The sequence below is a fragment of the Suncus etruscus genome, chromosome 4 (assembly GCF_024139225.1).
Source record: "Suncus etruscus isolate mSunEtr1 chromosome 4, mSunEtr1.pri.cur, whole genome shotgun sequence".
NCBI lineage: Eukaryota > Metazoa > Chordata > Mammalia > Eulipotyphla > Soricidae > Suncus > Suncus etruscus.
The window spans coordinates 45,603,086-45,625,391 of record NC_064851.1 but is presented as its reverse complement, the minus strand read 5'-3'; the positions used below and the strand labels follow the sequence as shown (position 1 = coordinate 45,625,391).

Genomic DNA, 22,306 nt, shown 5'->3' with positions numbered 1-22,306 from the left:
CAATGGAATATTATGCAGCTGTCAGGAGAGATGAAGTCATGAAATTTTTCTATACATGGATGTACATGGAATCTATTACGTTGAGTGAAATAAGACAGAGAGAGAGAAAGACACAGAATGGTCTCACTAATCTATGGGTTTTAAGAAAAATGAAAGACATTCTTGCAATAATAACTTTCAGACACAAAAGAGAAAAGAGCTGGAAGTTACAGCTCACCTCAGGAAGCTCACCACAAATAGGGTTGAGTTTAGTTAGTTCGACAAATAGGGTTGAGTTTAGTTAGAGAAATAACTAAGTTTCGAACTATCCTAATAATGAGCATGTACGAGGGAAATAGAAAGCCTGTCTAGAGTACAGGCGGGAGTTGGGTGGGGAGGTGGGATATTTGGTACATAGGTGATGGGAATGTTGCACTGGTGATGGGTGGTGTTCTTTACATGACTGAAACCCAAACACAATCATGTATGTAATAAATTTGTTTAAATAAAAATTTTTAAAAAGAAGATGCCTAAAAATACATTTAAATTTTCTTTTATAGGGGCTGGAGAGATAGCATGGAGGTAAGGCGTTTGCCTTTCATGCAAGAGGTCATCGGTTCGAATCCCAGCGTCCCATATGGTCCCCCGTGCCTGCCAGGAGCAATTTCTGAGCATGGAGCCAGGAGTAACCCCTGAGCACTGCCGGGTGTGACCCAAAAACCACAAAAAAAAAAAAAATTTCTTTTATAGTGATGTAATAAAAAATTTAGAAAATGAAAAAATAAGACTAAGATAAAATTAAAAAAATAAAACTAAGACTGGGGTCTGGGTGTAGAGCTGCTAGATTTAGAAGAAAAGGAAAAGAATAAAAATAGGATGTCTAGTTAAAATTGCAATTAAATAAAGAGTCTAGGAATGTCCTGTGTATTGCCAATAAGCATTGAATGCTTTTCAGGGTGTATTTGTCTCATGCACTATTTTACGTGGGCAGTCCTAGCTGAGAAAGTCTCCAGAGGACTTGCTGAAGAAGTTAAGCTGAATTTTGAAGATTGAAGAATTGCAGGCAGAAGAAAGCATGCACAGTTTCAAAGATAGGAAATGATGCTATAATTTGGTACCACGAGGCTAGGCAGAAGCAAAACCAGAAAAAGAAAAAAAACAGCAAATCCAAAACCAGGTCTCATTTGCTTCATAGCCTTGAGGCAGTGAATCTTCAGTAGAAACTTTAGCCTGGGGAGAGAACAATTAGGTTTGTTTCAGAATTTATCCAACCATAGAATAGAAGCTAGACTGCAGGAGGCTTCAGAAACAGAGAGAGAGAGCAGTTTTGTTATGACTATTGTTTTCTAGGCACAAAGCATTGTGGGTTTACAGTATTCTCCTGGGGATGGGAGAAGAAGCCTCAGAATATAGTAAGGAAATCATTTGACTGCAAACACTTGGTGACCGTTGTGAAAGGATAAGGAAGTAGAAGTTTAGGACAACTTCTTGTTTCCTTCCTCAGCCCACTGGGTGGGTGACAGTACCTTTGAGGTGGGAGAGAAAGGAACTTAACTTAGTCTTGTAGGAGAAAACTAAAGAAGCCAGTTCAGTTTGGATATGGCAAAAGAAAGTATGAGGTACTTTGTCAACGGATCCAGGAAATGGGCAGGAAGCATTTAGATAATAAGAACAAAGATCTGAGCAGGAATAAAGGTTCCTCAGAAACAGAAATAAATTGCTATTCATTCTGTAAATAGAGAACTAAAAATGTAGAACAGAACCTTGGAAGGCAACAGTGCCTATATTTGTTAGAAAGGAAGAGAACACCACAGGGAAACTCATAAGAAGTGACTAGAGAAATAGGATAAAACACAGGAGAAAAGCATTTAGGAAACATTTTATTTTGATGGAAAGGTCACCCAGCTCTGTGGTTGGGGGGAGGAGGAGTGTCACTCCTGGCAATACTTGGACTTGAGTCTCCTGTGTGCTAAGCATGCCCGGCTAGATCTCTGGCCCTAGAAAAGTTTTGTTCTGTTGTTTTAGGGCCACACCCAATAGTGCTTAGGTGTTACTCCAGGCTGGATGACTCTGAACTATATGGGATGCTAGAGATCAAGCCCAGGTTGGCTGCATACAAGGATAGCGCCTTATCTGCTATTCTATAATTCTGGCTCTTTTAGAAAAGTTCTTAAAGTTTTATTGTTACAAAAACAAATACCTAAGAGAAGCTAAGTAATACAAGAATTGGAATTTGCAATTAAGAGCTCATTATTGGGGCCCGGAGAGATAGCACAGCGGTGTTTGCCTTGCAAGCAACTGATCCAGGACCAAAGGTGGTTGGTTCGAATCCTGGTGTCCCATATGGTCCCCCGTGCCTGCCAGGAGCTATTTCTGAGCAGACAGCCAGGAGTGACCCCTGAGCACGGCCAGGTGTGGCCCAAAAACCAAAAAAAAAAAAAAAAAAAAGACCTCATTATTGGGGCCAGAGTGGTGGTGCAAGTGGTAGGGTGTTTGCCTTGCACACGCTAACCTAGGTCGGACTGCGGTTCAATCCCCTGGTGTCCCATATGGTCCCTCAACAGGAGCGATATCTGAGCACATAGCCAGGAGTGACCCATGAGTGTCACTGGGTGTGCCCCCCTCAAAAAAAGAGCTCATTATTATGGTGCTATATGTGTTTTTAGAATGTATTAGGGTCAGAGGTAAATGTTTTGGAATTAAGCCTGCATGAGGAAATTAGTACTGACAACAGGTATGAATTACTGTTCTAGAAACTGCTAGGAACTCAGTTGGTTTTGTTTTATTTTCATTTTCTTGAATAGTAAAATGCATATTTACATCTTAACCTTGTTGGGTATTTGATTTGTGTAGGTTTTTTCTCATCTTTGAAAGTATAATCAGAATATTAAAGTGTAAACTCTGCACAGTGTGATAATTTGATAAATATAATTCTTGGGAAAAGATTTCTCTAAGTTAAATTGGCATGTTCCTTACCTAATATATCTATCTACCTTTTATTTTTTCCCCCTTTTTTTGGAGAGGACATTTAAGTTCTCTCAGCAAATCACAGTAATGCAATAGAGTATTTTAAACTAGCCACCATGCCATCCATTAGATTCTCTGAGTTACCTTATAACTGGAAGTTTATTCCCTTCATCAACCTCTCTATCCCATCTACCTTATAAACAGCCCCGGGCAACCTTTTCTATTTTTTTGGTTTAGCTTTTTTTTAACCTTTCATAATACATGGTATAACTTACCTAAGTGGTATATAACTGTGGTATTTGGGTTTTTTTTTTTTTTTTTTTTTTTTTTTTGGTTTTTGGTTTTTGGGTCACACCTGGCGGCGCTCAGGGGTTACTCCTGGCTGTGTACTCAGAAATAGCTCCTGGCAGGCACGGGGTACCATGTGGGACACCGGGATTCGAACCAACCACCTTTGGTCCTGGATCCTGGATCGGCTGCTTGCAAGGCAAACACTGCTGTGCTATCTCTCCGGGCCCGGGTATTTGGTTTATTTTACTTAGCAAAATGCCCTCTAATTTCATCCATTTATTTTAAGACTAATATTTGTGAGTGACAGACTGTTTATTTATTCAGTTATTGGATACCTACATTGTTTATATTTATAAATTGTCAGAAGTATTACAGTAAGCATGGAAATAAGATACATCCTTGAGATAACTTTTGTTTCTTTAGGCTATACACAATACCCACAAGTGGGATTGCTGGCTCATATGATACTTCTATTTTTGATTGTTTGAAGAAACTCCACACTGTTTCTCCTAGTGCATCTTAACCTTTCTTAAGTTTGCAGTTCATTGTCCGTGTCCAGTTTTTCGGTCCATTCACACTATTATGCATCCAATCTCTCTGTAAGAGAAATCTGACCAGGGGCTGGGAAGGTGGCGCTAGAGGTAAGGTGTCTGCCTTGCAAGTGCTAGCATAGGACGGACCGGACCGCGGTTCGATCCCCTGGTGTCCCATATGGTACCCCCAAGCCAGGGGCGATTTCTGAGCGCATAGCCAGGAGTAACCCCTGAGCGTCAAATGGGTGTGGCCCAAAAACAAAAAAAAAAGAGAAATCTGACCAAGAATAAGAGAGCCACATTTATTTATGCATGTGGACTTGACCTGGCTAACCCAAAATGGGTCCAGCCCTAATGCAGTTCACGTAGATTTCCTTCTTTTCAAAACTAATACCTGTGTGTGTCCTAAACACACGTATATGCTCCTTATATAGATTAAATTCAGAAGACACCAACATATTAAAAAAAAAGACTCCAATTCTATGGGAGCAGTTTTATCATCTAACATATACAGTGATTGCTAAATTACATAATCAGTGATTAATACATTCTGTTTTAAGTTCCACATGAACGTTTACTTATTGTTTTTGTAGCCCAGTTCCCTTCTGCTCAAGCAACCAGATGAGTTTGTCTCTTCTGCTCTGTTCATAGCTGGGTTTTTTGTTTGTTTTGTTTGTTTGTTTGTTTGGTTCTTTAGGCCACACCTGATGACTCTCAGGGGGTTACTCCTGGCAATGCACTCAGAAATCGCTCCTGGCTCAGGGGGCCATATGGGACACTTGGAGTCAAACCCAGCTCTGTCCTAGGTCAGCAAGACAAAGACCCTACTGCTGCGCCATCACTCTAGCCCCAATTTTTATATACATTTATTTACATACTTCAATACATTCCTCAATACCTAGTATGACTCTCAAGCCTGCCAGGATCCCTGACAAGAGTCAGGAGTGAGCATCCTGACAACTGGCTATGACCCCCACCCCAAAATGCTCTGGGGAAAAATGTCTAAAGAATTTTAACTATTTATAAATAACAGTTGTTTTCAAGTTCTTTACAGAATATTAGATTCTTTTGTTTGCAGTTATTCGAGGGAGTTTTGCATTGAAGACATAACTGTGTTCAAGTTTTTTTCTTTTTAGTTATCTGCTGAAAACATTATCTAATCTCTGTTAGCCACAGTTTACATAAAAGAAATAAACATCCTCAGAGAGTTAAAAAAGAACTAGATGGGATAATATAGATAAAATACAGTGTCCATCACCCCACCCAACGGTAGGCTTCTTTTATTGTTGTTGTTTTGTTTTTGGGTCCACCCAGGAGCGCCCAGGGGTTACTCATGGCTATGTGTTTGGAAATTGCTCCTGGCTTGTAGGACCATATGGGACACTGGGGGATTGAACCTAGGTCTGTCCTGGGTCAGTTGCATGCAAGGCGAAACCCTACCACTGTGCTGTGCTATTACTCGGCCCCATCTGGCCAAAGCTTTATGATTTATGATGATTCATCTTTGCCCAGATTCTAGATCCTGCCTCTAGTTTTCCAATTCTGCTCATTTCCCTGCTACATCCCAAACTGTGAATTTTGCAAACTAAAACTCTTACCCCTTAACCACAACTTCCCATTTCCCTCCACCCTGTCTCTGGTACCAACCATTCTGCTTTCAGTTTCTAGGAATCTATTTTAGTTACCTCATATAAATGTAATCGTGAAGTGTTTATCCTATTTACTTAGTATGAAGTCCTCAGAGTTCATCCACAGTGTGTCATTTGTCAGAATTTACTTCTTTTTTTTGGGGGGGGGTGGAGGTTTAATACCCTGTAGTGCTCAGCAGCTATTCCTGGTTCTGTGGTCAGAGTGACCCCAGATGATGCTGAGGGATTCAAACAGGGTGCAGCAGGATGTAAGCAAGTGTCTTAACCCTTTGTCTATCTCTCCAGCTCTCAGTTTGTTTGGGGTAGGGGTAAGGAGGGTTGCATACCCAGCCATGCTCAAGGCTCACTCCTGGCTCTGTATTGAGAGATCACTCCTGCTGGTATTCAGAGACCATATGGGATCAAACTCAGGTTGGCTACATGTGAGGCAAGCGCCTTACCTGCTGTACCACCACTCATGCCCCAAAGGTTTGGTTTTGGTGGGCTACATCTTGCCATGCTCAAGGCTTACTCCTGGCTCTGTGCTCAGGGATCACTATTGGCAGGGCTCAGGGAACCATATGGGAAACTGGGATCGAACCTGAGTCAGCTATGTGCAAGGCAAAGGTCCTACCCACTGTACTATCAATCTAGTCTCTCTAGCATCCGTTTTCAGATGGAATAATTTTTGCATTGTAAATATATAATGCATTTTATTTATTCATTTGTCTACTAAGGAAACCTTGGTTTGCTTCCACATTTTGACTAGGAAAGTATGTTATATTGACCAGCTTGATTATTTAAATGCCTTTGATTTGGGGGTTTGGTGGGGGTCCTTCCAACTGGTTCTCAAGCAATTCTTGGCCAACCAGACTGATGGTTTAAGGCTTGCAGGAGTGATGCTGCTCAGGCTCTGCAATACCAGAGAGGTCTAGAGCACCACAGCAGTGCTGGGAGCCTCCAGGACTGTGCTCAGCAGTGCTGGAGGGTGGGCATAATGCCAAAAATTCAAGTGGGTTAAGAATCTTCTAGGAGGGGCTGGAGAGATAGCATGGAGGTAAGGCATTTGCCTTTCATGCAGAAGGTCATCAGTTCGAATCCCAGTGTCCCATATGGTCCCCCGTGCCTGCCAGGAGCAATTTCTGAGCATGGAGCCAGGAGTATCCCCTGAGCACTGCCAGGTGTGACCCTAAAACCACAAAAAAAAAAAAAAAGAATCTTCTAGGCATGTTTCCTATCTGCTGTACAATCTCCCCATCTCTAGATTTTGGGGTTTGTGGGGTGCTCAGAGTGCCACAGGGCCTCATATTTTTAAATCACGTGCTCTAAGATTCTATTTTGAAAAATACTGGTAACTATTGAACATGTTTGATAGATGAAGATTAGCTATTATCACATGGTCTTATAACCAGGCTTTAATGAGGATGATTTCTTTTTTTTTATCAGTATATTTATTTATAAGCAGTCACAAAACTTCATATAAGTGTGTGAGCTCCTTAAAGGTTTTACTTGGTGCTTTGGGGTGCTTTATCAATGGTATGAAAAATTTGCTGAAGGTACTATAGGCACATGGCAGATGGGCTTCTTTTACCCTACTTTACTGTAGAATTAAAATATAAAGTATATAGGGGCCAGAGAGATAGCATGGAGGTAGGATGTTTGCCTTGCATGCAGAAGGACGGTGGTTTGAATCCCGACATTACATATGGTCCCACAGCCTGCCAGGAGAGATTTCTGAGCATAGAGGCAGGAGTAGCCCCTGAGCGCAGTTGATCCAAAAACCAAAACAAACAAAAAATATGAAGTATAAAGTCCACGTGTTGGGTGAGGCCACTCCAGCAGGGCACAGAGACCCTAGCCCCTTTGGCCAGTGCTGAAGATGTAGCATAAGAGCGAAGAAATAATTCACAAGCAGTCAGTTAAAGTTTCATCGTAGTCAGCTCACTTTATTCCCTCATGGCTTTTCTCCACTGTGAGTTTTGGCACCATGTCTGCTTCACTCATGTCTTTATCTCAGGAGCTCTGTCTGTCTCCCTTGCTGCCTCTCCTCACCTCCCCCCAACCAGCACCTTTTATCCTTTATTCAAAATCTGCCTGCCCATCTCAGGCGTGGGTGATTCTGACCATCCAGGTGTACTTTTACATATTAAAAAAGAGGTTAAGGAAACAGGAAGTTGGGGTCAGGGTTACACTTACAGCACAGGTAGCTAGAAATTCTGAAGCAGTGTAATCTCTTTTTTTTTTTTTTTTTTTTTTTTAGCAGTGTAATCTCTTAGACCAATGCTTAAGTATACCTGGACACTTGCTTGCATTACTGCTTCCAGTCCTGGCTAAAGCCTGTTGAGTCAGGAACTTTGAGATTTGACCTGACAATCTGTAGAGACCTCTGAGATATGCAAACCTTCCTACAGTTTGAGTGCATCTGGCATAAATTTTCCTAAATATACAGCCTATATAACTTCATCTCTGCATGAAACTTCACTGCATGAAATTCTCTGCATAATCTCATATTTTAGCCAATCCACATTCCTCAGATAGTTTGAACACTCTTGGACCATTGGTGACATGGTTTCTAGGGGCCAGGAGATAGATTATCCAGTGTATAAAATTTTGCATGCAACTGATATGGATTCAATCCCCAGCACCATATTTGGCTCCCCAAGCAGTGATCCTTGAGCACAAAGCAGGAGTAAGCCCTGAGACCGCCAGCTGTGCCACCACCCCCCAACCAAATCCATTTTCTAATAAACATGGTCTCAGCAATAGATTAAGTGGAAGCTTGGTTACATAATTGAGGCCATGTGCAACAACTAGCTCCGGAGCACAGACTCCACATTACCGTAGCACTCTAGTTGAGCACCGGCACACTCCTGCTTAGGATTTTTTCACACTTAAACTCAGATTCTATTTGTGTTGAAAAATTATAAATTATAGCTATTATAGCAGAAAGAAAATAGGAGAGTTGGTTGGTCTGTGCATGCATACATATGTGAATAGAGAAGGAGAGAGAGAGCTGGGCACTATGAATGGCCAAGAGAATGACATCAGGAGAAATGAAGGAACGATTGAAGATATGCACACGTTTAGAAAACAGTGAAAATTTAAAACAACCCTCGAAGGTGCTGATTAAAGATTTTCAGGCATTACAAACCCAACCCTGCTCTTTTTTCTAAGTAAGAAACATCCATTTCTAATGTTTCTCTGAAATATGTATTTAAAACCCGGATTTTAGACATGTATTTAAAACTAAAGACTGTACATCTGTTCATTGTTACCACCTCTTGTGGTACAGTTCCATCCTTGGCCACAAAGGCTCTTTGTACATTTTAGCTGAAGAGTGACATCTTCTGGTATTCTGAGGTATGTGCAAGCAAAGGGATTGTCTAACCAGAATCACAGTGATCAAATCTTAGAACTGGAAAAACCATTTGGTATTTTCTGTTATCATTGTAAAGTTAGACATTCTCCACAATGCTGTTGTGTTTTTTTTAGTGCTGTACTGAGAGCGATTGCAGTTTGTGCAGTTTCGCCATGCCTAGAACAGAAAGTCAGAAAGATGTAGCAGACCACCCTTCTTTGCTTTTAATTGATGGTGGAGGCCACAAGTGGCAGAGCCTGTTCTCAGTGACTGCCCCTTTGATACAGTGTTGGCTCGAGGCCTTTGCACAAAACAAGAATCTAATTCTTGTAGCTAATTACTATCTGGTCTTCACTGTTTACTTAACGGTTTATTAATAAGATGTTAGTTTATTCTTTTAAGGTTTTAGATATTGTGGAAAAGCATTGGTCCTATTCTTAATGAAGTTTCAGAATCTAGCTCAATATGTTTTTTAAAATATAATTTAAAATTTTTTTACTTTTAATTCCCTTCCTTTTCTTATCGCTGTTGCTTGTTTTGTTTTGTTGATGATGATCTTGATTTGACTAGAGATCATGCACCTCTGGTTACAGTGCTGACATGTGAGGTCATGTGCCTTACATTTATGCTGGTTGGGGTTGCATCCTTTGATGGGTAACTATGATCGTCTTTGCACTCAGGATTGACCCCTAGTAGTGCTCAGGGGACGATTTGAGTACTGGAGGGTGGGGGGAGTTTCAACCAAGCAAGGTCAACTATATGAAAGCAAACACTGGGCCGGGCGGTGGCGCAAGAGGTAAGGTGCCTGCCTTGCCTGCGCTAGCCTTGGACGGACTGCAGTTCGATCCCCCGGTGTCCCATATGGTCCCCCAAGCCAGGAGCGACTTCTGAGCGCATAGCCAGGAGTAACCCCTGAGTGTTACCGGGTGTGGCCCAAAAACCAAAAAAAAAAAAAAGAAAGCAAACACTTTACCCTGGCACTACCTCTTTGGACCTTGAGCACATTTGGATCAATATACTCACTGGGCGGGACACACATCTGGCTTACCATGATATACCTGAACCCACTGTGACCCCATTCAGGCAACGGAGCAATACCAAGCATTGAACTTATGGCTAGCAAGAGAGGTGCTTTGCTATAGAGCCATCCCCAGACCCCAACACTACAATCTTTTGATGAGGAAAGGAAGCTACTCAAGTGGTGTTCAGGGGGCCAAAGGCCACTCCTTATTGTATTTGCCAACTGGACTAGTGATTCAATGCTCATGCCCAAGGATGCAGTCTTGCTCAGACTCAGCAGGAACAGCATCACCAGTGCCACCATGGCAGTGCTGGAAGCCTCCAGGGCCCAGCAAGGTTTCAAAGGCCACATAGTGCTGTGGGTTTAATCATGGTCGGGTACATACTAGTTGTGTATGCTAATCTCTCTACTATTTCCCAGCCTGGCCACCACTAACTTCTTTTTTTGTTTTTTTTTTGTTTGTTTGTTTGTTTGTTTGGGGCTCTACCTGGTAATGCTCAGGGATTACCCTGGCACTGCCAGAAATTACTTCTGGCAATGATTGGGTGACCATATGGGACATGGGGGATTGAATCCGGGTCGGCCACATACAAAGCAAATAAATGCCTTACTCACTGTACTATCTCTGTACTACCACTGTACTATCTCCCCAGCCTTGCATTGAGCTGGCCCAGGATGGACGATGGTTCAAATCCTAGCATCCCACATGGTCCCCTGAGCCTGCCAGAAGTGATTTCTGAATGCAGAGCCAGGAGTAACCCCTGAGCACTGCCAGGTATGACCCAAAAACCAAAAAAAAAAAAAGAAAAAAAAAAGAAATTACTTCAGACAGGCAAACTTACCTTATTTTACCTACCACACACCCTTTTTCTTTTTTCTTTCTTTTCTTTTATTTTTTTCTTCTTTTCTTATTTGGTCACACCTGTTGGTGCTTAGGGATTACTCCTGGCTCTACACTCAGGAATCACTCCTGGTGAGCTCAGGGGACCATATGGAATCCTAGGGATTGAACCTGGTCAGCTACATGCACAGCAATCACCTTACCTGTTGTAATTGCTCCAGCCTGTACCGCCCTCTTTTCTGGAAAAAAGCACCCCTATGGAAAGTTCCTACGCATCCTGCCCAGGTGGCCCTATCACCTACTTGGGAAATACTGGCATGAAGACTGAGTTTAATTACCAATAGCTAGTGTCTCCATTATGCCTAAGGAATGAAATCTCCATTAATAACCCCAAAGGAGGGGCCAGAGAGGTAAGGTGTCTGTCTTGCCGGCACTAGCCTAGGACAGACAGTGGTTCGATCCCCCGGCCAGGAGCGGTTTCTGAGCAAATAGCCAGGAGTAACCCCTGAACCTCACCGGGTGAGGCCCCAAACAAACAAACAAAACAAAAAAACCCAAAGTTGGGAGAGCTTCCAAAAAATGATGTCCAAGATGAGGACATGGAAGTGCCACACCTTCTCCCTGCACCTTCCCCAGCGCATCTCTCTAACTGGTTGTTCCAGAAAAATAGCCTCTGTCATGAGTCTGACATCAATGAGTAAGCAGGTTTCTTGAGTACTATAATTAACACAAATCCTGCCAATTAGTCAGGCTTGTGGAGTGCATCCTGACTGGTAGCCCTCTTAAGTACAGGGAACAGTGTATGGGGCACTGGGATTTCAAGTGAAGGGGAGGGCCATTGGGGCCATGCGAGTGCTTTGTGTATGGAGTTTGATCTCTCTGTCAGGATATGTACCAGTGATGAGTGGAATTGAGTTGAATTTTTTGGGAGGGCCACACCCAGTCGCATTCAGGGGTTACTCCTGTCTCTGCACTCAGAAATCTCCCCTGGCAGGCTTGGGGGACCTTATGAGATGCCGGGAATCGTTACTGATTCAATTTTTAAATGTTTGTTTAAAATGTTTATTTATTATATATTTTTATATATTTATATTTAAAATATTTGTTTATTTATTTAGTCTACCACATGCAAAGCAAGTGCCCTACCCACTAGATTATTGCTCTGGTTCTGTGCCTTCATTATTATTATGATGATGATGATGATGTTATGTTTGTCTGCCTATTTTACTTTGCTTCATTCATATTGTGAGTTTAATCTCTAGGATTTAAAAAAATATATAGATATATAAGTACCATTAGCTTATATTCATTTCCTTCTGGATTTTTGTTTGTTTGGTTGATTTTTGTGTTTTGGCTCTTATGGTTTGGTGCTTGCGGATTGCATCTGGAAATGCTCTGGGGAACAAGGATCAAACCTGGAGCTACTGCATGCATGTGCTCAACATTTCATTTTCTTTTGTTTTTTTTTTTGTTTTGTTTTGTTTTGTTTGTTTGTTTTTGGGCCACACCCAGCGGTGCTCAGGGGTTACTCCTGGCTGTCTGCTCAGAAACAGCTCCTGGCAGGCACGGGGGACCATATGGGACACCGGGATTCAAACCAACCACCTTTGGTCCTGGATCGGCTGCTTGCAAGGCAAATGCCGCTGTGCTATCTCTCTGGGCCCAACATTTCATTTTCTTATGTTGTTTTTCTATTATTTCTTCTATCATAGTCTTTTTTGGGGCGGTGGGCCACACCCAGCAACACTCAGGGGTTACTCTTGACTCTACACTCAGAAATTGCTCCTGGCAAGCTCGGGTGACCATATGGGATGCCAGGAATGAACAAGTCTGTCCTGGGTCGGTAGCATGCAAGGCAAAATACCTACCACTGTGCTTACACTCCAACCCTAAGTCATACAGTCTTATTTTATGAATTTCTTGGAATTTTTTTTTTTGGGGGGGGGCACACCCAGTGACACTCAGGGTTACTCCTGGCTATGCGCTCAGAAATTGCTCCTGGCTAGGGGGACAATATGGGACACCAGGGGATCAAACCACAGTTCGTCCTAGGTTAGCACATACAAGGCAGACGCCCTACTGCTTGCACCACTCCTTCGGCTCCAGTTCTTGGAATTTGTAGTGGTATTTGTTAACTCTTTTTTTTTTTCTCATAGATGTGATAGATCTTATGCTTATTTTCTTTCAATTATTATTTCTTTTTGGTTTGTTTGTTTTTGTGTGTCACACCTGGCAGTGATCAGGGGTTACTCCTGGCTCTATGCTCAGAAATCGCTCCTGGCAGACACAGGGGACCATATGGGATGCTGGGATTCAAACCTGGATCGGCTGCATGCAAGGCAAACGACCTACTGCTGTGCTATCTCTTTGGCCCCATTAATGTTTAATTCTGAAAGCTTTTCCTCATTCACAGGAATCAACTGGAACAGTGAGCTGAGCTAGTAGTGAAGCTGCTGTGTGTGTAAGAGAGAGAGAGAGAGAGGAAAGGATGAGACAGACTGCTTGGTTAAGCATGTATGTTTCTCTTGGAGAAATAGTGCTCGAAATAGGCACTGGCCTTGCATGTAGCTGTGTTGGCACTGCCCATGGTTCTAGTTCCAGCACCATGTATATTCCCCTGACCACTGCAAGGAGTCACTCCTGAACAGAGCTAGGAATAGCTCCTGAGCACTGTCTGGTATGATCCAGCTCCCCCACAGCCAATATATTTCTCCACAATAGTTAACATCTCACGAGCAATTCTCAGCTAACTGGGTAGGTTGGTTCAGTTTAAAGGCTAGAAAATGTTGTGCTCTTCCCTGTACTGCCTGGAATTCCTTGGCTACCCTGGCCACACCGGGCAATGGCCAGAGCAGCATCTTGCAGTGTTTGGGGGATCATTGGGGTGCAGAGAATCAAATTAGGTTAACACATGATAGGCATACACTTTAACTACTATACCATCGCCTCAATCCAACTAGAGCCTTTAGTTGACCCCATTGTTTGTGTCCTCAAACCTTCATTGTAGGACTTGGGGATCATTCAAGGGTACATTCAGAAGGACCCGAGTTTTTATTCCCTGGCACCTCATTTCCCCCATCCCCACCCCTGCACCCTGATGGCCCCACATACCACTTGGAGCCTGAGCAGCTTTGCTTTTCTAGGCCTAAGCACTGAGCTGTGACCCAGCCTACTAAGTATCACTGTGAGTGCCCCACACACATACACAGCAGAACAAAAACTTTATTGTTAGACTTGGGAGATGGTTTTGCCCCCAGGTGTGCCACCTGCTCAGTGTTTTGCCAACTTTGTCTGAGAAGGGAGGTCACAGCAGGAATTTAATCTCAGCATTATTTGGGCTCTGGTGTAATTTTCACTGAATTTGCAAGCGATCCTCATTTATTTTGCCTTAGTTAGGGTTACATTGGAATCTTATCATGATAGATTTTTTTGTTCTTTTTTTCTTTACTGTTGCTCTCAAGGATGAAAAGAAGACAGATCATGTGCTGTTGTTCAAAAAAAGTACCTTAAAATATTAAACTTTAATTTTTTTAACAGCCATTTTTTAAAAATCAGATTCTTGGCAAAATTAGGTGCCTTCTGTGTTAAGAGGGATAAATGGTTACAAAATTCTGTGCTTGTCATAACAATCTCTCTGTCTTGATGGGTCAGTTAGCAAATTATAGAACTTAAATTCAGATCCAAAATCTGAGTCTGCAAGTTGAAGAAATGGTACAGCATGTAAGTCTGACCTGGGTTTGATTCCCAGCACTATTGGAGGGTACCCTGCATCCCTCTAAATGTAATCATTAAAGGCTGCTGGTCATGACCTCCCATAATGCCCAAAATACAATAAAGTTTGAGTCTTCATTACAGAATCTCTCTTGAACTAGAGAGATGTCTCCTTCTGGTATCTTCATTGTGTTTCTTCTTATGACTATTTTTCCATTAACTACTTTCTATTTTTTTGTTTTTAGTGTGACAAGTACAAGACTGGAGTTATTGATGGGCCTGCATGTAATAGCCTTTGTGTTACAGAAACTCTTTACTTTGGAAAATGTTTATCAACCAAACCCAACAATCAGGTATGGATATTCTAAATAAACCTTTCATATTAAAGGTGTATTTTTATTTTGCCTTGAACTAAAGCATAGCAGAGGACCATTTAGGTGTAGGTTTTGTTCTGTTTTGGTATTTGGTGTTACACAGTGATGCTCAGGGTAATTCTTGGCTATTTACTCCTGTGAGGCCTGAGCAATAATACAGTGGGTAGGGCAATTGCCTTGCATGCAATCAACCCTGACTCAATCCCTGATATCCCATATAGTCCCCAGAACACCATCAGGAGTAATTCTTGAGTACAGATTCAGGACTAACCCCTGAGCATTACTATGTATGGTCCAAAGAAAAGGAAAAATAAATTGCTCCAGGAGGTGTTCTGGGGACCACCTAGGATGTTGGTGATCAAACCTGGATAGGATGCATGCAATTCAAGTTCTCTACCCACTGTATTATCACTCCAGCCCCAGATGTGGATTTCTTTATACCCTACTTCCTCCTCCCCCTTAGGCTACTTAGGATGATCCACTGAGGCTTTTCATGGTTTCTTTTCTCTAGCTTTATTATAGGAATTTAGTATATAATGCAAATAACATACAGCATATATTAATTGACTTTGTCATTGTAAGCTTCTTCTCAGCAGCAGGTTTCTTTTTTTTTTTTCTTTTATTACTTTATTTAAAGAAAATGCATCTCATGGTTGACATAGTTGGCCATAATACATTCCTTTCCAGATAAGTGAAAGCAAAGTTATTTTAAAATATATATAAAGACGGGGCTGGAGTAATAGCACAGTGGTAGGGCGTTTGTCTTGCTCATAGCTGATCCAGGACGGATGCTGGTTCGAATCCCAGCAATCCCATATGGGCCCCTGATCCTGCTAGGAGCAATTTCTGAGTTCAGAGCCAGGGATTAATCTCTGAGCACAGCTGGATATGTGACCCAAAATCCCCTCCCAAAAAATTTAGATAGATATAGATATAGATATAGATATAGATATAGATATGTAGAAAGAGGGCCAGAGCAATAGCACAGTGATAGGGTGTTTGCCTTGTACACAGCCAATCTGGGACAAACCTGGATTTGATTCCCAGCATCCTGTATGGTTTCCTTAGGCTGCCAGGAGCAATTTCTGAACACAGAGCCAGGAGTAAACCCTGAACACCGCTAGGTGTGACTCAAAAACAATAATAATAATAATAATAATAATAATAATAATAAATATATAGAAAGAAAGTTTAAAAGAAAAAAATGGGAGTTGGAGTGGTAGCGTGTTTGCTTTCACGTAGCCGACTTGGGTTTGATTCCTAACTTACCATATGGTCCCCCCAAGCCTGTCAGAAATGATTTCTGAGTGCAGAGCCAGAACCCCTCAGCCCCCCAGGTATGACCCAAAAACCAAAAATAAAAAAGTACAGTAACAAGCACGTTTGTGAAAATTATTGCATCTCTAATGAAGTCATTAGGACAATGGCAGAAGGTTTAGTAAGCTCTTGTTGTTAGCTATCAATTCCCTTAAATTAGTGTATTCCTGGGGCCGGGTAGGTGGCGCTGGAGGTAAGGTGTCTGCCTTGCAAGCGCTAGCCAAGGAAGGACCGCGGTTCGATCCCCCGGCGTCCCATATGGTCCCCCCAAGCCAGGGGCGATTTCTGAGCACATAGCCAGGAGTAACCCCTGAGCATCAAACGGGTGTGGCCCAAAAACCAAAAAAAAAAAACCAAAAAAAAAAAAAATTAGTGTATTCCTATAGGGATGACAGCATCTAACAAATGAAGTTGTCCAGAAATTCAAAGCACTATTACTGATACTGTGGCTTTTATTATTATTATTATATTATTATTACTGATACTGATCTGCCAGGCCTCCTGGAAGAAGGAGATGTATGGGGATGGTGCCCGCACTCATTCCAAAAAGCCCTTCACTAATAGGCTTCTTATAGTTAAATTGGGAGGGGAGAGGCTTCTGCTTGGATTTTAGAGATCAGGCCCCTATTCCCTGTGTAGTTCAAGAGTCAGCTGTCTTTCAGATGATTATTCTAAGTAAAGGAATAAAATGGTGATTAAAATTGTTAAAATTGGGGCCGGAGATAGCAGAGCGGTGTTTGCCTTGCAAGCAGCCGATCCAGGACCTAAGGTGGTTGGTTCGAATCCTGGTGTCCCATATGGTCCCCGTGCCTGCCAGGAGCTATTTCTGAGCAGATAACCAGGAGTAACCCCTGAGCACTGCCGGGTGTGGCCCAAAAACCAAAAAAAAAAAAAAAAAAAAGGTAAAATTATTTTTTTTACGGAACTTACATTTTCACAGAAGAGCAAGCAACACAAACAGTTGATAGTTGGTAAATAAATAGCCAACATGACTATAGAGTGTTCTGTAGAGTTTGTTTCGGGGCAGATTGGTAAAGAACTGTGAGTCAGGGGTGTGGTGATGTACTTTAGAGGAGACCTTTCTGATATAACACTGTGTCCATATATGAGTGATGAATTAAAATGTGGACATCAGCAAAGTTCATTGCAAACTAGGGCACAAAAGAAGAACAAAAGAAGAAAAGAAGCAGGGATAAAGTTCTAGTCTTTCATATACAGCCTGACCCCAACTCCCTTCCAACACCAGCTATGGTCCCCTGATCACCAAAAAAAGCCGACCTCAAAATAAAAAATCTGGGGCCAGAGAGATAGCATGGAGGTAAGGCGTTTGTCTTTCATGCAGAAGGTCGGTGGTTCGAATCCCGGCATCCCATATGACCCCTGTGCCTGCCAGGGGCGATTTCTGGGCACAGAGCCAGGAGTAACCCCTGAGTGCTGCCAGGTGTGACCCCCCCCAAAAAATAATAATAATAATAAAAATAAAAAAATAAAAAGTCTGAAGAAAATGTTCTGCCTTATTATCATAGAAATATCAGGTGTATTCTATTGGACCAGAAGAAAACAGCAAAACTGATGACCCTTGAAATATAGAATACTACGTGACTTTTATGCTCATCGTTTTTTTTTTTTGTTTGTTTGTTTGTTTTGGGGCCACACCCTGTGATGCTCAGGGGTTACTCCTGGGCTATGCACTCAGAAATCACTCCTGGGCCGGAGAGATAGCATGGAGATAAGGCGTTTGCCTTTCATGCAGGTCATTGGTTTGAATCCCGGCATATCATATGGTCCCCTGAGCCTGCCAGGAGCGATTTCTGGGCATGGAGCCAGAAGTAACCCCTGAGCACTGCTTGGTGTGACCCAAAAACCAAAAAAAAAGAAAGAAAGAAATCACTCCTGGCTTGGAGGACCATATGGGAAGCCGGGGGATCAAACTGAGGTCCATTCCTAGGCTAGCGCATGCAAGGCAAAATGCACCACTGCTCCAGCCTCGTTATGTTCATCTTCTTTCCTTTTTATTGTTTCTAAGCTTCCTATATAATTTATTTTGCTTGGGAGCCACATTTGGCTGTGGTCAGGGCTTATTCCTGGCTATGTGCTTAGGGATCACTCCTAATAATGTTTGGTCTCTGGGAGGGAAACTATATGCAGCACTGGTGATCAAATCAGAGTTAGCCTCATGCTGGCAAGCACTTTAATCACTGTACTCTCTTTCTAGCTCAGTAATAATACTCCATAAAATAAAATTTAGATTAACTAAATATATTATTATAAAATAAAAATGTTCATATCTGAAAAAAAATTTAAGTGGACAGTATTAATCATGTTTAAGGGCATTTGTGAGGGGTTGGGAGAGAGAATAGCCGATAGAGTGCCTGATTGGCATGGCCCCAATGTAGGTTTGATTCCTGGCATCACCTAGTCTCTCAAGCATTGCCAGGTATGGCCTGGGGGCCCCAAAGTACCACCAGAATGGCTCAGATATCATCAGCACTGCTGAACCAGAGCAACATAATCATGCCTTTGGATCCTTGCACTGAACTGACAGCTCGGCTGGCCAAAAATCACCCAGTAGGGCAAAGACCTCCTGAGCACCACCTGGGAGAACCTTTCCCATTTTCCCCACAAATAAAGAGAATTTCTGAAACAAAATTCAACATTTGGGTCTCTACTATATGTTAGGTACTGTTTGAGGCTTTGGGATGACAGACAATACCTCAGATTTCATGTGCTTTTTTGGGGGGGAGGGGTGTCACACCCAGCAGCACTCAGGGGTTCCTCCTGGATCTTATGCTCAGCAATTGCTCCTGGCAGACTCGGGGGACCATAATGGGATGCCAGGATTCGAACCACCATCCTTCTGCATGCAAGGCAAATGCCCTACCTCCATACTATCTCTCCGGCCCCTTTTTTAATTTTTGAGCCACACCCAGAGCTCAGGGGTTAACCTTGGCTCTCTGTGCTCAGGAATCGAACCTGGCAGGCCTAGGGGACCACATGGGATGCTGGGTATCAAACTCAGGTCAACTGCATGCAAAGGAAATACCCTACCTGCTGTGTTATCACTCGGCCCCCTCCCTTTTTTTTTTTTCATGTGAGAAGATAGACGATAGATGATCTAATAAATTAATACATGGGATTATTTCAGAAAATGCCAAAAGTGTGACAGAGAATGAAATGCGGTGATGAGATGGAGAGTGATCTGAGATGGAGGAGCTCTAGATGGGGAATTGGGGAAAGCTAGCACTGTGAAACTAGAACTCAGACTTGAATAATTTAAAGGAGCTGCTGTGTGAAAATCTGCAATTGTACAGGCCCAACAGAACCAGCAGCAGGTAAAGCATGTCAGAAAACAGGAATAAGCTTGATAAGTTCAAGGAATACCAAACTGTGCTTGGGAGACAGTTGAGGGCAGACCAGTGCACTTAGGACAGAGGCAGGAAGGAAGTGGCACAAGATTGGGCTGAGAAGTATTCCAGGTTAAGTCTAACTGAAAGCGGAAAGAACTTTGGACTCTGTTCTAATTTACTTGGGCGGTTTGACACAAGGGAGCGATACTATCAGCTCTGAATTAACACGGTCCTATATTTTAATATATATGGAAGTGGATTACCAGGGTTCAAAGTGGCTTTGCCACTGTTGTATTACCTTAATGTGCTGTTTCTTTTCTCTCTGCTTTATTTTTCCCCAAAATAAATATGAAGAAATAATAGGTTTTTTTGTGTGTTTTTTTTTTTTTTTTTTTTTTTTGGTTTTTGGGTCACACCTGGCGGTGCTCAGGGGTTACTCCTGGCTGTCTGCTCAGAAATAGCTCCTGGCAGGCATGGGGGACCATATGGGACACCGGGATTCGAACCAACCACCTTTGGTCCTGGATCGGCTGCTTGCAAGGCAAACGCCGCTGTGCTATCTCTCTGGGCCCGAAATAATAGTATTTATATTATATAATTGTTGTAAGTTATTAGGATACACTACTACATAGTAAGTAGCACAGTGGTAGCGCATTTGTCTTGCATGCCATTGATCCAAGACAGTGGTTCAAATCCCAGCATCCCATTTGATCCCTGAGCCTGACATGGGCGATTTCTGAGCACATAACCGGGAGTAATCCCTGAGCGCTGCCAGGTGTGACCCAAAAACTAAAATAAAATAAAATAAAATAAAATAAAGAATAAATAGGGGGCTGTGGCCGGAGAGATAGCACAGCAGTAGGCATTTGCCTTGCATGCAAAAGGACAGTGGTTCGAATTCCAGCATCCTATATGGTCCCCTGAGCCTGCTGGGGACAATTTCTTTTTTTTTTTTTTTTTTTTTTTTTTTTGGTTTTTGGGCCACACCCGGTAACGCTCAGGGCTTACTCCTGGCTATGTGCTCAGAAGTCGCTCCTGGCTTGGGGGACCATATGGGACACCGGGGGATCGAACCGCGGTCTGTCCAAGGCTAGCGCAGGCAAGGCAGGCACCTTACCTTTAGCGCCACCGCCCGGCCCTGGGGACAATTTCTGAGTGTAGAGCCAGGAGTAGCCCCTGAATGCTGCTAGGTGTGACTAAAAAAAAACAAAAAGAAAAGAAAAGAAATAGGGGCGCCTGAGCAATAGCGCAGCGGTAGGGCATTTGCCTTGCATGCAGCCAGGACGAACCTGGGTTCATCCCTGGTGTCCCATATGGTCAAGCCTGCCAGGAGTGATTTCTGAGTGCAGAGCCAGGAGTAACCCCTAAGCAACACCAGTGTGGCCCAGAAACCCAAAATAAATAAATGAATGGAAAAATGAATAAATAAATACATAAATAAAATAAAATCATATGTTTGAGGCCAGAGAGATGTATAAGGGGTTAATGTGCTTACCTTGCAAACAAGCAGTTCTTATCCCAGCACAACATATTGTCCCTCAAGCACCACCAGTAATGATTGCTGAGCACATAGCTACGAGTAGAGCAACACCACTGAGTGTGGGCCAAAACCAAATACCAAACAAACATATTTATAGTTACAAAAACCTTAAACATGGACTAGTGAGATAGTACAGGAAATAAAGCATTTGCCTTGCATGCAGCCAATCTTGATTAGATCCTAGTATTATCTATGGTCCCCAATCCCTTAGGAGTGATTCCTGAACCCTGGACCCAGAAGGAAGACTTGAGTGTCACTGGGTATGGTCCAGAAATAAAGAAAACCCCTTAAGAAATGGAAAGATCTTGGGCCCAGAGAGATAGCACAGTGGTGTTTGCCTTGCAAGCAGCTGATCCAGGACCTAAGGTGGTTGGTTCGAATCCCGGTGTGCCATATGGTCCCCCGTGCCTGCCAGGAGCTATTTCTGAGCAGATAGCCAGGAGTAACCCTGAACACTGCCGGGTGTGACCCAAAAACAAACAAAAAAAAAAAAAAAAGAGAGAGAGAAATGGAAAGATCTCAAGTCAATAATTGAGCCTTGCAAATTAAGGAACTAGAAAAAAGAAAAACTAAACTAAATACAAAGTTACAGAAGGAAACAACATAGATTACAATAAAGAAAAATCAGTGTAATGAAAAGTTGGCTCTTTGAAGAGATCAACAAAATCGACAGCTAGCTTTATTGAGAGAGGAGAGGAGAGAGAGAAAGAAATTATCCTGACTATGCCTGGGGAACCATATAGGATGTTGGGCGGAGAACCTGGGTCAGCAGCATGCAAAGCAAGTGCCCTACCCACTATACTATCACTCAGAGTAGTTTTACACCCTTTGTTTTGTTTCGTTTTGCTTTTGGGCCACATCCTGTGATGCTCAGGGGTTACTCCTGGCTCTGCGCTCAGAAATCCCTCCTGGCTTGGGAGACCATATAGGACCAGGGGATCAAATCTCTGTCTGTCCTAGGCTATCACTTGCAAGGCAAACACCCTACCACTTGTGCCACCTCTCCGGCCCCTACACTCATTTTAAAGCCTGATTTGTCTTTTTTTTTCCCCCTACATAGATGTATTTAGGGGTTTGGGATAATCTTCCAGGTGTTGTGAAATGTCAAATGGAACAAGCACTTCATCTTGATTTTGGAACAGAATTGGAACCAAGAAAGGAAATAGTTCTGTTTGATAAGCCAACAAGAGGAACTACTGTTCAGAAATTCAAGGAAATGGTCTATAGTCTTTTTAAAGTGAGTATTTGCATTTGTATATAAATGGTGTAAAATTGTTCTGTGCACTCTTCTGGAAGAGTTGGTGTGAAAATGTTCTCTTCTTTAACCTTTATCAGGGACTCTAGCTTAAGGAAATTATTCAAAAAGAAGAAAAAAATGTGGAGGATGTTTTCTTCAGTT

General features: G+C 42.5%; 1 protein-coding gene across 1 annotated transcript in view; it reads left to right on the top strand.

The window, feature by feature from the left end:
• DIPK1A (divergent protein kinase domain 1A) overlaps window positions 1–22,306 on the top strand; it is a 34,507-nt gene that overhangs the window by 9,830 nt on the left and 2,371 nt on the right. The window contains exons 2-3 of the mRNA XM_049772251.1: window positions 14,575–14,682; window positions 21,968–22,144. Coding sequence (XP_049628208.1) covers window positions 14,575–14,682; window positions 21,968–22,144 — 285 coding nt within the window. The remainder of the gene's footprint in view (window positions 1–14,574; window positions 14,683–21,967; window positions 22,145–22,306) is intronic.